Source organism: Agelaius tricolor, unplaced genomic scaffold, assembly GCF_023055355.1.
Source record: "Agelaius tricolor isolate 1412-34295 unplaced genomic scaffold, bAgeTri1.0.p SCAF_13, whole genome shotgun sequence".
In the NCBI taxonomy this organism is placed as follows: Eukaryota; Metazoa; Chordata; class Aves; order Passeriformes; family Icteridae; genus Agelaius; species Agelaius tricolor.
This window is the reverse complement of record NW_027269273.1, coordinates 16,940,765-16,954,349: the sequence shown is the minus strand read 5'-3', so window position 1 is coordinate 16,954,349 and position 13,585 is coordinate 16,940,765. Positions and strand designations below refer to the sequence as shown.

Below are 13,585 nucleotides of genomic sequence, written 5' to 3'. Positions count from 1 at the left end.
CTACGTGATCTGGGGTGAGCCAAGTGACACAGAACATCTAATTTCAAAATTCTGTCAGAGACATGGTCTGCTTAAGGAAACAGAAGGAGCTGGGCAGAGCATTTTTTCATTTCTGTTGCTGGGTGCCTTCCAGCGATATATCCCAAGATATCATTGTGTCAAGACTAATGCAGCTGTCTTGAGCTTAATAAAGAGGACCTTTTTTTCCTCTAGTTTTCAATCTATTCAGTAGTCTTTCTGAAAAGACAACAGTAACAGCTGTTTATCAAAAGTAGTGCAACACAAGGTTCATGTTTATTCAATTTTTTAAATCTCCCATTCAAACAATTGTTTTTCTTTAATTCTTGAAATTAAACCTGTATTTGCTGCCTAGAGCATCACAAATATTCGCTTCAGACAGTGTGGAAAAACTTTCACCAACAGAAGAGGCACTAAGAAATGTACATCTATTTTGAAAGCTGGAATATAGTAATGAAGTGTTAGGGACAATTGAATTAAAAATATGGCTTTAACTGCTTCAATTTATTTTTTCTTTAGCTGGATGTCTTCCATGAGTACTGAAGTTTCCATATTTGAACCCTTTTCCCTGCACTGTCACTATGGTTATAGCTCTTCTGACAACTCAGGAGAGTTATACAGCCTACAAAGTGTCTGAGCTGTACAGACCTGCACTGAAGCAGATCTTCACCTGACACTTGTCTCTACCTCAATAGCATCTATTCCAGGATCCACAGCCCACCTCACACCCTGCTTGAGCACACCACCCAATTTTTCCTTTTGAAGATCTGCTGCCACTGTAAGGAGTTCCTGTATTCCTTAACAGTAGTGAAAGATGCCGAAATCAGTAGGGATATCTTAGTTCAGCAGAACAACTTTGCTCTCACAGTTCACACCTCAAGGTCCTACCTTTGACACTTGAAGGGGTCTTTTCTGCTCTGAACCCCCTTGCAGGCGGAAGCCCCAGGGGGCACCTCCAGACAGAGTGATGAGCATTTCTTCTTCAGCTCCCATGATTTCTGTGCTTTAGATATTTTGTCTTCACAACTTCAGTACAGATTCCAGTTCTTAACAGGCAGAATCTTCTATTCCCATATTCACAATTCACACCACCACTCTCTAGTCCCCACAAGGCCCTCTGCTTACTTTCTCCTTGAAGTTCACACACACACAAGAGTTGAGACTGTCAAGCCCAGCCTTCACTGCTCTTCTGGACTCTCAGCTGCTGCTCTGCCTATGATTAGACATTTGATTCTGCCCTTGGTAAGGGGCCAGAGTTGTCCTACACACGTGTCATGTCAATCTCACCCTCTGTGCCCCCCCGCATCCATGATGGATCTCTCACCGGAACGTGGCTGAAAATAGCACACCTCCTGTCTCTCCAGAGCTTTGTCTGACACTCTTAAAGCTGGAAGCATTTCAGTAAAACTTTTATTTCCACTTTGCATTCCAAATGCAAATCTTAGAGTCACTCAGTACTCAGGATCCATTAGTTTGAGTTTCAGGCAATGACATGTCACAGGCACAAACTCGTACAAATCAGGTGACAGCACCTGACCCTATGAATTGAACAAAACCAGCTTGCAATTAATGTGCTCTCCACTACTATTTTCTCCATGCAGCTAGTGTCTTTACACAGCAGCACTATATGTCTGCCCTGAAAGCCACAGGCAGACTGTAGACATACTGTGCTCCCTCTGCAGCGTGCAGCTCCCTGACATCCCCTACATTCACTTGTAATACTAGACACTGGGACCAGAATAGCTGGGATTAGCTCCACACACAGGATTCACACAGTTCTCTGCAGGGCACTGCTTATATAGACTCAATGGCCAAGAGAGCCCAACCAGGTCATAGAATCATAGAATAGTTTGGGTTGGAAGGAACTTTTAGGGATCATCTAGCCCAATCTACCTGCAATGAGCAGGGACATTTTCAACTCTATCAGATTGCTCAGAGCCCTGTCCAATGTGACCTTGAGTGTTTCCAGGGATGGGGCAACTGCCACCACTCTGGGCAGCCTGTTACAGTGCTTCACCAGCCTGGTAGCTGTCACAATCCGTCTTTATGAACGGGTTTCGTGATGGTTCAAGGATTTAATCTCAGGGTGCAAAAAACCGACACAGTACAGGGGATTTGCAGTAACAATCAAAACAAATGCACCTTTATTGAATGATCACAGCAAAATGCGATAGAGGGATTAAGGGAGAGAAAAAGATAGAGAGAGAAAAGAGAAAGAGAGAGAGAGAAAGAAGGGGCTATAGCTACCAAACCTAGAGACGAAGTCCTTCGGTCCAGTCCAGTCAAGGATCCACCTGTTACGTTGGCGAGATCTCAAAATCTCTAGCTAACTCAGAGGGTTTTTTTCCTTATATCTAGTCTAAATCTACCTCTTTTCATTTAAAAGCATTACTCCTTGTCTTGTAACTATAAGCCCTACTAAAAAGTCTGTCCCCAGCTTTTTTAAAAATCTCCTTTAAGTATTGAAAGACCACAATAAAGTCTCCTCAAAATGTTCTTTCAGACTGAACAACCTCAACTCTCTCAGCCTTTCTTAGTAAGAGAAGCCTTCATCCCTATGATTATTTTCTTAGCTTCACTCTGGACCTACTCAATTGGGTTTATGTCTTTCCTGTGCTGAGGACCTCAGAGCTGGATGCAGGTCTCTGGATGGAGTCTCACTAGAGTGGAGCAGAGTCTTTCAGTGGTTTTTCTTTAGGATCATGATAGACACGACCTCCTAGCCATCCCAAGCCAGGGAGTTATACAAGAGTTAAAGTCCATGTTCCCCCTTTCCTGCAAGGCATAAACCATCATTTTCTGTTAAGATTCAGAGGACAAGCTTACCCTTACCTTTTCCTTATTCTGCATGTGCTTAGCTCTCAGTGACTAATATCCTTGTACCATAACATCCAGAGGATGTACTTTTGCTGTGATGCCATTGCTTGGTTGACTACTTCATTGCCACTACTATAGCACCACTCATCCGGTGCCATTGCATATTGCTGGCAACACAATCACAGAATCATCAAGGTTGGAAGAGATCTTTAAGAACATCAAGTCCAACCATCCACCCAGCACTACCATTGTAACCCCTAAATCACATCACCCAGCACCAGATCCTGATGCCTCTTAAACACCTCCGGGTTGGTGACTCCACCAAATTCCTGGGCAACCTATTCCAATGCCTGACCACCTTAACAGTGAAAGTTTTTAATATCTAATCTGACTCTCCTCTGTCTCAGCTTTAGACCATTTCCTTTTGTCCTCTCTGTAGCCACAGAAGAGACCAGTCCCCACTTCACAGCAATCTCCTTTCAGGCAGTTGTAGAGGGCGATGAGATCCCCCATCAGCATCCTCTCCTCGAGAATAAACAATCCCATAACCATCACTCATTCCTGTAAGTTTTCTAGACCTTTCACGAGCCTTGTTACCCTGCTCTGGACACGCTCCAACACCTCAGCGCCCCTTCTGAAGTGAGGGGGCCAGTAGGGCCTGCTGAAGGCAGTACCTGAGGTGTGGCCTCAGCAGTGCCGAGTACGGAGGGACGATCACTCTGCTGCTGTTAGCAGGGAGTGAACAACTCTTTTGCAACTTGGCGCAGAACTGGCCCTGCTTGCTCCCCTGTCGCGGTCTTTCACAGGCCGCAGGTGGGACAGGCGGCCAAGGGCACCGTGGTCAGTGGTGCCCGCGGCTCAGCAGCGTTCGGCCGAGCCCCGCTCACGCCTCAGCTGCCCGTGCGGGCAGCGCTGCTTTGGGCCGCGCGAGAAGCGGCCCCACGGCCCTCCCCGCAGCTGCAGTCACCGCCCGCCCCAGCCAGGACGTCAGGGGCCGGTGCCTCCCAGCGCCTGCGCCGCATCCGGGCCCCGGCGGGCGGAGCGCGGACGTGGCAGCGGCAGGCGGGGAGAGGCAGGCGGGGAGCGGCGGGGCGGGAGCCGGAAGTGGGCCCGGCAGTGGCGGCAGCGGTGGTGAGTGAGGCCCGAGGGGGCTCCGGGTGGCCGGGCCCACCGGCGGGGCCGTGCGGTGCCCGCTGCGGGCGAGCGAGCGGGTGGGCGGCATTGGGCCCGGCACCGCGCCCGGCGGCCCGGCCGCGGTCCGGAGCCGAGGCGGTGCCGCCGCTGCCGCTTCCTCCTCCGCCGAGGCCCGGTGGCACCGGTCGGGTGACGCGTCGGGCCCACCGTGCTGCGCGCCACGGGAGGCTCTACAGAGCCCCGGGACTCCCCGGAATGCGCCCGGCCGGGAGTGTCCGCATCGCCCGCGGCCCGGCCGGTGCCGGCGGCCTGCGGAGCCGGGCCGGCTGCCGGCGGGGCCTGCACTTCCAGTGCCTGGGCTGCCCAGGACACCCGTCGGTGTCCCGGTGCGGTGCGGCGACACCCCGCGGCTGCGAGTCGGGCCGTCGGTCCGGCACGGAGAACCGAGTGCTGCTTTTTGGTCGGGGTGCGCCGCGAGTCAGATACCCCCCTCTGCAACCTCTCTAATCCTCTGTAATCCGCGGATCCTTCCCCTGGCGTTTGTGCTGGGCTGTTCAAGCTTTCATTCATTCGAGCTTTGCAAAGGATGGTCATTCCTGGCGCAGATCTGGCCACTGAGATTGGGTGAATTTGGTAGTAAAACTTAGTGGTCGTGTGGTTGTGAGAAAAGGAAGAAGGAAAGTAAAGGAGATGGCATGATCGAAATATAAGTGTAGTCTTGAAAATGTAGTTATGCAAGATGTGACTCTTGCTTTCCATGTAGATGGGGCTTTAAATGTGTTTTCTGTTGTTGGAATTTGTTTTCACTCTTTCTGAGAAATGCTTTTGATGGAGTATGGTGAAGCTTAGTTTCCTTTAGTTTGTTTGGTGGGTTTTTTTTGGAATGTATTGATCTCTGAGAGGGACTACAAAACCATCCAAACTGGGCTGTAGTTGAAGTTCTTTTTAAACTTACTGGCTAATAGAAACTAGTTGCTGGGACGTAAAAGAATTGCTTACACCTATGTCAGAAGTTATCCACAGGAAGTAATGTTTATACTGTCATTGAATATACAGATTTTTTTTTTTCCCAGTTTGGTACTCAGTTGATTGTTAGCTATTAATGTGATAATTCCTTAAAAATATTTCTGGATCCATTTCTGTTACAGGATTATTTTGTAGTTAACTTTACCAAATGTTGTGAGGAATGTTGGACAGAAATCACTATCTGAGGCATAACATGCAAATTCTTTTTTTGTTGTTTTATACAAACAGTGTAAAAATGGGAGATAACTAACTGATTTTGTATTAAAGTCTTTGATTTTTATTAATGTGGAGTTTTCATGAGTAAACTTAGGGAACTCTCACTTTAACATTGTTTTTCTCTTTCCCACAACGTTCTCCTAGAGTAGGTGTTCCGGCTAAGAGACAGATAGAAATATATGTAGCCAAAAGCTTCCAAGCTTTCCTCTTTAAAGGAGACTTACTTTCAATCACATATATACACTCTGTGAAAACATAAATATTTCTATCCATTTTTCATGTGGAACCGGTTCTTGCTAATGGAACTACCCTTTTTGGCTTGAAGCTGTGCAATTCAGGATTCTTTTACTGTTGTAGACAGAGTATGAAGAGGACATCAATATAAAGAATATATAATTGCTTCTTAATATGCTGTGACACTCACTCCAGGTTTTAATTTCATGGCTGAAAGCTGACTTATAGCAGTGAACAGCTATTAAAAAGATTATTTCTTTGATGAGTGGTTTGGTGCTTGTACTTCTTTGGAAGTTTTTTCCTGCTGTGGTAGGACTATGTTATCTTTGTGTAACACTTATTATCAGAAGGAGGGTCAAAAATCAAAGGAAGAATTGATGGTTGGCTAAAGAAGGACAAGGTACAGAGTCACCAACAGTAATCAACAACAAGGTCTCTGCAGAAGAGAGGTGGATGTCTCTTTTTCTTTAGATTTGAAAAGATGTGCTAGGGATAAATTGTGAAGATAGAGCTTGTTTTATATGTTCAGCAGGATTCATTGTTAACATAGAAAGCATTAAAAGGCAGTATGAACTGGAAATAGGTATTAGGAAAAGCTAGTTGTGACCTTTTTTGTGTCTTGCAAGTGATGGAAATTGTGTAATGGGTATTTGTGTAGAGCAAGTCAGAGCACAGAGATGGCCAGTGTTACAATGTATGTGAAGAAAACTTGTTTTTTAGTCCTGTTCTATGTACTCCCTTTCTTCCTTCTGGCCTCTTCCCTAAATTTGAAACTGCTCATGTAGCTTTTTCTAATCCATTATGCTTGTGCAAGATTCACAGAAATGGTTCCGATTACTTCACTCATTGTAACGTCTGTACACATGTATATGGAGGTAGCTAGGAAACAGAGATCCTTCTCTGTGGTTTTGTTGATGCTGTATTGTCAGTGACTTTTGCCTTCCTGGGCTTGCTCTTCAGAAGCCATGCTCATAGCAGAGCGTTTTTCAAATCTTTTCATAGAGCTTTATTACAGTGATAGAGATACCAATCAGTCCCACTAGGAGACTTGAGTCAACAAAGTATGAAGTGTTCTTGAAGTAGAAATCTGGTGGTGATGGCAGGGGTTGGAAGTATTGGTAGTTTTAAGGTTAGGTCAAGACTAAACTGGGTTTTTTTACTTGTGTACTGTATTGTACCTTGCCCAGGATGATGAGTCAGCCTTACAAAACTGGGTTTAATGTGGCCTTCTTTAGACTAATATGGAAGTGATCATACCTTAGATTCACTTTGAAAACTGTGTCTTATACTTTTTGTGAACTGTTAAAACAAATGTTTCTGGCAGTAACTCAAAATGCATAGATGAAGAAGATGTTACCTGTGGTGTAACAAGTTGAGAATCTGCAAAAGAAGGAAGAGAGAGTGCCACAGATTACAACCAGATTGGAGTGGATTCCAGTATTGCCTTTTGGGTTGATTTGGACAAATGTGTGGGAGGCATTTGTTACAATGGCCTTACGGATTAGTTGGCAGTTCCTGACTTCTAGGACACAAGTTTGTTTTCCGAGATGTTCTACAGAAAAAAACCCCACCCAGTAATTTTTTATATCTGAAAAGAACCAAGTGTTCCATGAGTGCTCGTAGAAGACCTAGTCAATGAAACAAAAGCAAGGACATTTCCCTTTCTGAAGAGTGCTGTTAGCTCCAGAGTCTAGGTCTTTGTAAGAATAGCAAAACCTTGCTGCTTCCAGAAAGTTGCAGAACAGAAACATTAAAAGTAGTGTAGGCAATACTCTGAATTACTGGTGCTCTCCTTCTATCCCATCTTTTGGAAATAGTTTTGATTTTTGTGTTAAGTTAAATATTTCCTTCGTGGCCATGTGGTTGACTTGGGTTATGTTTTTTTTTGTTGTTGTTGTAGGTTTGTTTTTTTTTTTTAAGGTATCAGTCTCCTCAGAAGTTGAAACAAACAGGCTTTTTCTTTCTCTGGGACCAGTAAAAAAAAAAAGTACTTTCTGAAGGAAAGTAATTTTGCTGTATGCCTTTCCTTTAGAAAGTGAGCAAGAACTGATGAGATCAAGCTTTTCAGTTTCAAAAGGGAGTTAACAATGAATGCAGACTATAAAAAAAGATGAATATGAAGTTTTCAGTGATTTGGGAGATTTGCTCATTGAAACAAGCTCATATGAATCACTAGGTTTTTTTTAAAGCACGTCATAGAAACTTCACTGTGGCCTGATTTGTTTGGATACTAAGTAATCTTGAAGCTATTGTAAAAATTTAGATATTCAGCACCTCCTACATTATTCCTGTGTATTTTCCTCCCATCAGTTCATTACTGATCCTCACTGCTTGTCTGTCTTGTACAGCAGTCTTCTCGTGTAATTGTGGCTTTGTAACTGTGCTGAGCAAAACTTCATGGTCAGCTGCCTTTATACAGAGGAATAGAAAATGGTATAGAGTGACTGCTTCCTGCTTTGCAGGAAAATTGTTGTTTATGGTAATGACCACTTGTCATAGGCTTTTTTTCTCTAGCATCAGTCCTGCTTATTTGAGCTTTGTATTGTAACTGCTGAGTAGTAATATGGTGTCCAACACCATGTGTCCGTATTATGTTTGGCTTAGTTTTGGTAATGTGTTGCTATGTGCAAAGGAATATCCTCAACATTTTTATCCAGTGAAGTGGCCTGTTATCTCCATTTCTCTCTATCTGGGAAATGTATTATTTCTGTCATTCTCCCTACCCCAGCCACCCTTCATGTCATAAGACAGAGCATGAAATTCTCCCTTTCTCCATATCTCTTCAAGTGACCAGGTTCTAATTTACACAGAGATGTTTTTTGAGTGGAAACAAAATGAATGTTTGGTACAAATAACTTGTACTGGGGAAGAGGGAAAACAGACTACCCCAGTGACAACTGTCTTCCACCTTCTTAGAGGCAAATACTCTTGGTCCTGCCTTATGGTATTTCACATCAGTGATGAGCAAGTGTGCCACAAGCCTTATGTTCAGAGCAAGTTGGGCAACAAAACAATGAAGCAGCCTTGTCCACAGCTTCAGCACTGGACTTGTTCCTAAGTCTCCCTCCTTGACCCTCTGCCAGTGTAGAGAAAGTAATAGCTTGTGCTGTGGTGGAGGTGAGCCTGTGCTGGCTGGCACATGGGCTGGCTAAAGGTCTGAGGTGTATCTGTCTTTCAACTGGGACACTGAATTAGGACCATCTTGTTTGTGTAGCTACTTTTTCCACAAAAGTGTAGGAGATTATCTCAAAACTCTTATTTTCTGTAAGATGTGCATTAAATCAGCTTACCTCTCAGTTTTGGTATTGAGGAGAGAGCAACAAGCTACAGATATCACCTGCTCAGGCAGGAGGCACTGACATTCACATGAGGAAGGGAAGGCTGAAAAGGGAATAGTAAAAGATCATCAGGTGAGATTACTGAGTATGCACTCACAGCAGTAAGTCACAAGTGGTTTACAAGGGACGTGCTTGAGTTCTTATCCTATTGTGCTTTAGAAAATCAGGGAAAAAAGCGTGAAAGATTCATCTTCTGCCCTGTAGTAATTCCCAGTTCAAGCATTAGACCTGTTCAGGGATTTCTGTAGGTCTAACTTGTGAAAAGTGTCTTAGTGGTTATAGCTCAGGAGCTATCCTCTGGAATACTGCTACTCTGCAGCTCTTCCTGGAGGAGAGACCTGTTTGCAGGAGCAGTGACTCGAAGCCAGGTTTCTCATCCAATCCAATAAGCAGGGACAGGAAGAAGAGAACACAGCCCTCCTTCCTTGTCAGAAAGCCCTGCCCAGATGTTCCAAGATGTGCCAGGTAGAGGAGTCCTCTCCTTGGGTTCTTCCTTGCTGGTACTCCCCCCTTTGCAGGAGGGACTCTCTTGCTGTACTGTTTGTACAGAACAGGAGGTGGCTGAGGGTAGGGCTGTCATTGCAGTGTGGTCACACTGATTGCCTGCCTAGGCAGTAAGAGGTTAACCTTTCAGGGAAGGGAGCAGGTCCCAAAGTCCAGGCTTCCTGCCCACATGGCTGCTCAGGTTAGACTGTTTTGCAGAACTAAGTCAAAGGTAGTGTGGGAAGCCAGAGTTTTTAGAGATTACACATTATAAACGTGACAGTAAGAGAGTAATCATGTTTAAAACCACTGCAGGCTGATGAAGAATTGTCATGCTCTTTTAAGCTGTTGCAAATTGCGTGTTAACTTTCAAGAGCAAATTACCTGTAAATATTTAAGAGGAGATCTTTTTCTAAACAAAAGCCCTATCTTTGCCTTTATACAGTTTGGAGAATAACAGTGTAAATTTTATTTCCTTTCATAAAAGTTTAAAATCTAATTTCAGAGTGTTAGTAATCTTAGCATTGACATTTGTCATGTTTACTAGCTGTAGGAGGTTAAATGTAGTTTTTATGTTATGTGCTAGCTTTCTTTTGTAAGTAATTAAATCTCTTTATTATGATATATGTATTTTTCCTTTACGGTATGTATGAAAGAATTTCTTTATGTGGATGATTCTTACAGAGCTGTAGTTCTTCCAGTGGCTTTGCTGTACAACTGTGGTGTCAGTTGCTGAAATAATTCTTTAGCATCATATTTTTGGTAATGTGAAGAACCAGTCTTAGCATTGTTTGGCATGTGCTGATCAGAGTGTAGGCAAACCAGTTTGGGGCTTTGATACCTGATTGAGTTAAGCTACAGATTCCTGGTCAGGCTTTGCTTCTGGTGGCTGTTGCGCCCCTGTCTCCTCTGTCTTGAAATTTACTTTCTATCTTTAATGCACAAGTTCATCATAGAGTTTGGAGAAAAATGTAAGAGCAGCATTAGTTATTTATTTTACTTTTGCTTTGCATTTTTATATAAACTGATGGTTTTTAGTGAATAATTTAATTGCCCTAAACATATTTCTTTAGTGTTAGTGTAGGTAGTCTCAGCTGAAGAGGCTAAGAGTGACATGGAGTGTCCAAAGAAGTACAGGTGATGCAAAATATTCTTACGAGAAACACACCATGAGGGAATCTCCTGCCCCTGAAGTAATCTTCTTGCTTCTCCACAAGTGAAAGGCACTGTGGGTTATCTGCCTGCTTCCTGTTGTAAAAATTGCCTCTTTGGTTTGGGGTCTTACAATAACAGTTTTGCTTTTCTTGTTATAAAGCTAGTCAGTCTCTTTATACAGTTAGTTAGGGGAGTTGGGAATCTGTTAAGCAAAATTTCTTGCAAAGGTTTGCTAAGAAATGTCTCTCCTGCCTCTGACACTCTTTTTCAGGTGTTGTACTTAGGTAAAACTCCTTTAGTGCCATCTTTGCCTGTAATTATTTTCCATTTTTAACACCTTTCCTAGGTGAAAATTTTGCTTTTGGAATATCTTTGTTTTCTGAAACGTATGTATATAGCAAGGACTTTAAATCATCTACTGCTAAAAAAAAGGCTACAGCCCCCTATGCTGGTCCTGTTCTAGAGTCCATCAAACACTTCAAGCAGCTGCCTTTGTGGATGGTGAAGCTTGCTGTTTGTAATGAGGAAACATGATCGAGTAAACTAACACAGTGGTGACAGCTGAACTTGTTTGGTGTTATTGAAGTGTTATGTTAAGGGATCACTCATCTATATCATGAAATGTGTTCTCTGTTGGTCTGATTCTGTGAGGTGGAAATAGTTTGAAAGGTTTTTTGGAAGCTTGATAATAATCTGCTATGGAATGGCAAATGATGGTATTTCTATCTAAGGTGATAATCACAGGTCTAACTAGTATGAAATGCTGACTAGAAAACATAGCTTCTGAAACTACTGTTTTAAATAGCTCTTGTAAAGCATTTATCTGACTTGCTGTGCAAGAGTAAGTTATCATTAATGTTTTAGCTTCCCAAGTATCTTAAGATCTCTCACTTATTTGAAAACACTAGGGAAGCTGACCAGTTTGGTTTTATATCTGCTTAAAGTCGTTTTTCCCCCCCTTTTTGCAGGTGAGGTTAGGTTGGGGATGTGAATACAATGAGTGTAAACCAGCAAACTCACACGGGGCCTCCTTACGGGCAACCTCAGCCTGGATATCAGGGATTCCAGCAGCCTGCCTACGGAGGACAGTCATTGCCAGGGGCTCCTCAGTCGCAGTACGGAGCTTATAATGGGCCGGTGCCAGGATACCAACAGCCAGTCCCTCCACAAGGTACTGCTCGGGCAACACTTACTGATTGATAACCTGTCAATTATGGGTGCTTGCAATTTTTGCTGTATGCTTACACAATGTCCTATTGCTGTATACAATATCCTATTGTAAGTCTTCAGGGTTTTTTTTGTGGTAGTGATTATCTTTTTTCCTCTGTGTAATTTGCACGATGCTAAAAATCATGTCATCCCATATTCTGAGGTTATTGTGCTGTTTCTTGTCCAGTTTAGTAGGGTTTACTCTTTTTGGTAGGTCATAAAATTAACATGTTGAGAAACAGCCTGCTTTTTTTCTCTATGTCCATGTCCCTGTGTTACTGAAACACCTGACTCGAAGAGTCTTCTATGGTGAGGTTATGTTGAGAGGCAGCAGTTAGGGACTGGAACAGATTTATAATTGAGACTGCCTTACATTATTATATAGAAGTATCTGCACTCTATCCTGACAGATTGACATACAACTCTACGTAAAAGTGTATTTCAAGCTATTTTCTCAAATGCCTTTAAATTCAATATAAAGTTTGTGGGCATGGGGTAAGCTAATGTATTCTAGAATTTCACTGATTCTGCAGGATCCTATCCCTTGTTATTTTTGTCTGTTAAAAAAAATAAAAGTAATTCAACTTTTGTTTTCCTGTTTTCAAAAGAAAGTCCGACTCTAATAAAGAACTTTGTGAGTCTTGGTTTTCAATTATGTTGATTGCTTTGGCAAATCAATAGTGTCTTTAACATTTGAAATGTAGAGGAGAAAATACTATTGCTTTGAATGCAAGTATGTCTGCCTTTTCAGATCACAGGAATGAATTCAGTTTTGCTAAAATAAGCACAACATGAACTTGAAAATACTTGTTTACGTTTCAGATGGGTGTTCTAAGGTAATTAGGACTGTGCTGGTCGTGTTAATTGTCTCTATTCCCCCCTGCAAGTGCATTTTTAATCTTTTGCAACTTCTCAAATTTTGACTCAGACTCAGTGAGAAGGATAGAGCAATTGAAGTGCCTCTAGTTGTCTTGAAACTAACAGAAGTGGGGGACTGAAATTTGGGTGCTGAATAATTGCACTGTTGGATTTTTGTCTACAGTTAGTAGAGTAGCATAGTAAAAGAGTTAAGTGTGGTGTGATAGAGAATAGCTTATTCAGATGCTCCATCTTCCTTTTCTTTCCTTAATCCTCTTCCTCCCATGCTCTCAATAAATCTCTTCTAACAGCACTTTTAATCAAAGAGTTTTGAACTAATTTCACAAGGGGTTTGAATTCCTCTGAAAGTAATGAAAATCATCTCTGAGTGGAGGAAGGAAACGCTGCTTCCTGGGAGAGCAGAGGCAGGGCTCAGCCACTGAGAGCTCTGTCTGACTGCTCGCTGTAGCCAGCAACTAAATCCTGTTTTCTGTCCAGTGATTGGACCTGCTTTAGTGAAGGAGAGAAGGGGATTCAAGAAGAACAAAAATTGCCACAGATTTGGAAAAGTTGCATCAGTGCAGCTATTTATAAAAAGAGGCTTTAGTTGTAACCAGTGTGAAGAATGATTGGAGTGTTTGTGAAAAGAAACTGATGAGCATCTTCTATTAGATACACTTCAAGAATTTTCAGACTTCACAAGCCTGAAAAGCATTGATTTTTAAGGGAATTAACTTTTTTCTTCTAGATTATTTATGGTTTGCCTTTTTTCATTTTGGGACAGCTCAGTAAGGACATACCTAGATACCTTGATAACATTCATATAAACCTATGCTAATTAAAAATGCAGATTTTGTGCCAGTATTGATTAAAAGGTGGTGTGACACTGAGGGCAACAAGATGGTCTCATTTGAACAACAAAACTGTATAGCACTACTCCAGTAGTATCTCATGTACTTTATTGTTGTTATCAGACAAAGGCCATCCATAGTTTGTGGGGATTTTTTTCCATCTTTTTTTCTGCGACCATCATTCCTGGACTTAGTAGGCTATATTAAGGAAATCTGAGTTGTCAGGCTGTGCATTTTAGACCTGCT

General features: G+C 42.7%; 2 protein-coding genes across 5 annotated transcripts in view; one reads left to right on the top strand and one right to left on the bottom strand.

Annotated features, from left to right (window-relative positions):
* SYNPO2L (synaptopodin 2 like) overlaps positions 1 to 1,011 on the bottom strand; it is a 30,183-nt gene extending 29,172 nt beyond the window's left edge. Inside the window, exon 1 of the mRNA XM_071438342.1 lies at positions 907 to 1,011. Within this exon, the coding sequence (XP_071294443.1) occupies positions 907 to 1,011 (105 nt within the window). The remainder of the gene's footprint in view (positions 1 to 906) is intronic.
* Positions 1,012 to 3,843: 2,832 nt separating this feature from the next.
* SEC24C (SEC24 homolog C, COPII coat complex component) overlaps positions 3,844 to 13,585 on the top strand; it is a 37,320-nt gene continuing 27,578 nt past the window's right edge. For all 4 annotated transcript variants that reach the window (XM_071438905.1, XM_071438903.1, XM_071438902.1 and 1 more), the window contains exons 1-2: positions 3,844 to 3,966; positions 11,390 to 11,592. In XM_071438905.1, coding sequence (XP_071295006.1) covers positions 11,418 to 11,592 — 175 coding nt within the window. In that variant the 5' untranslated portion in view covers positions 3,844 to 3,966; positions 11,390 to 11,417. The remainder of the gene's footprint in view (positions 3,967 to 11,389; positions 11,593 to 13,585) is intronic.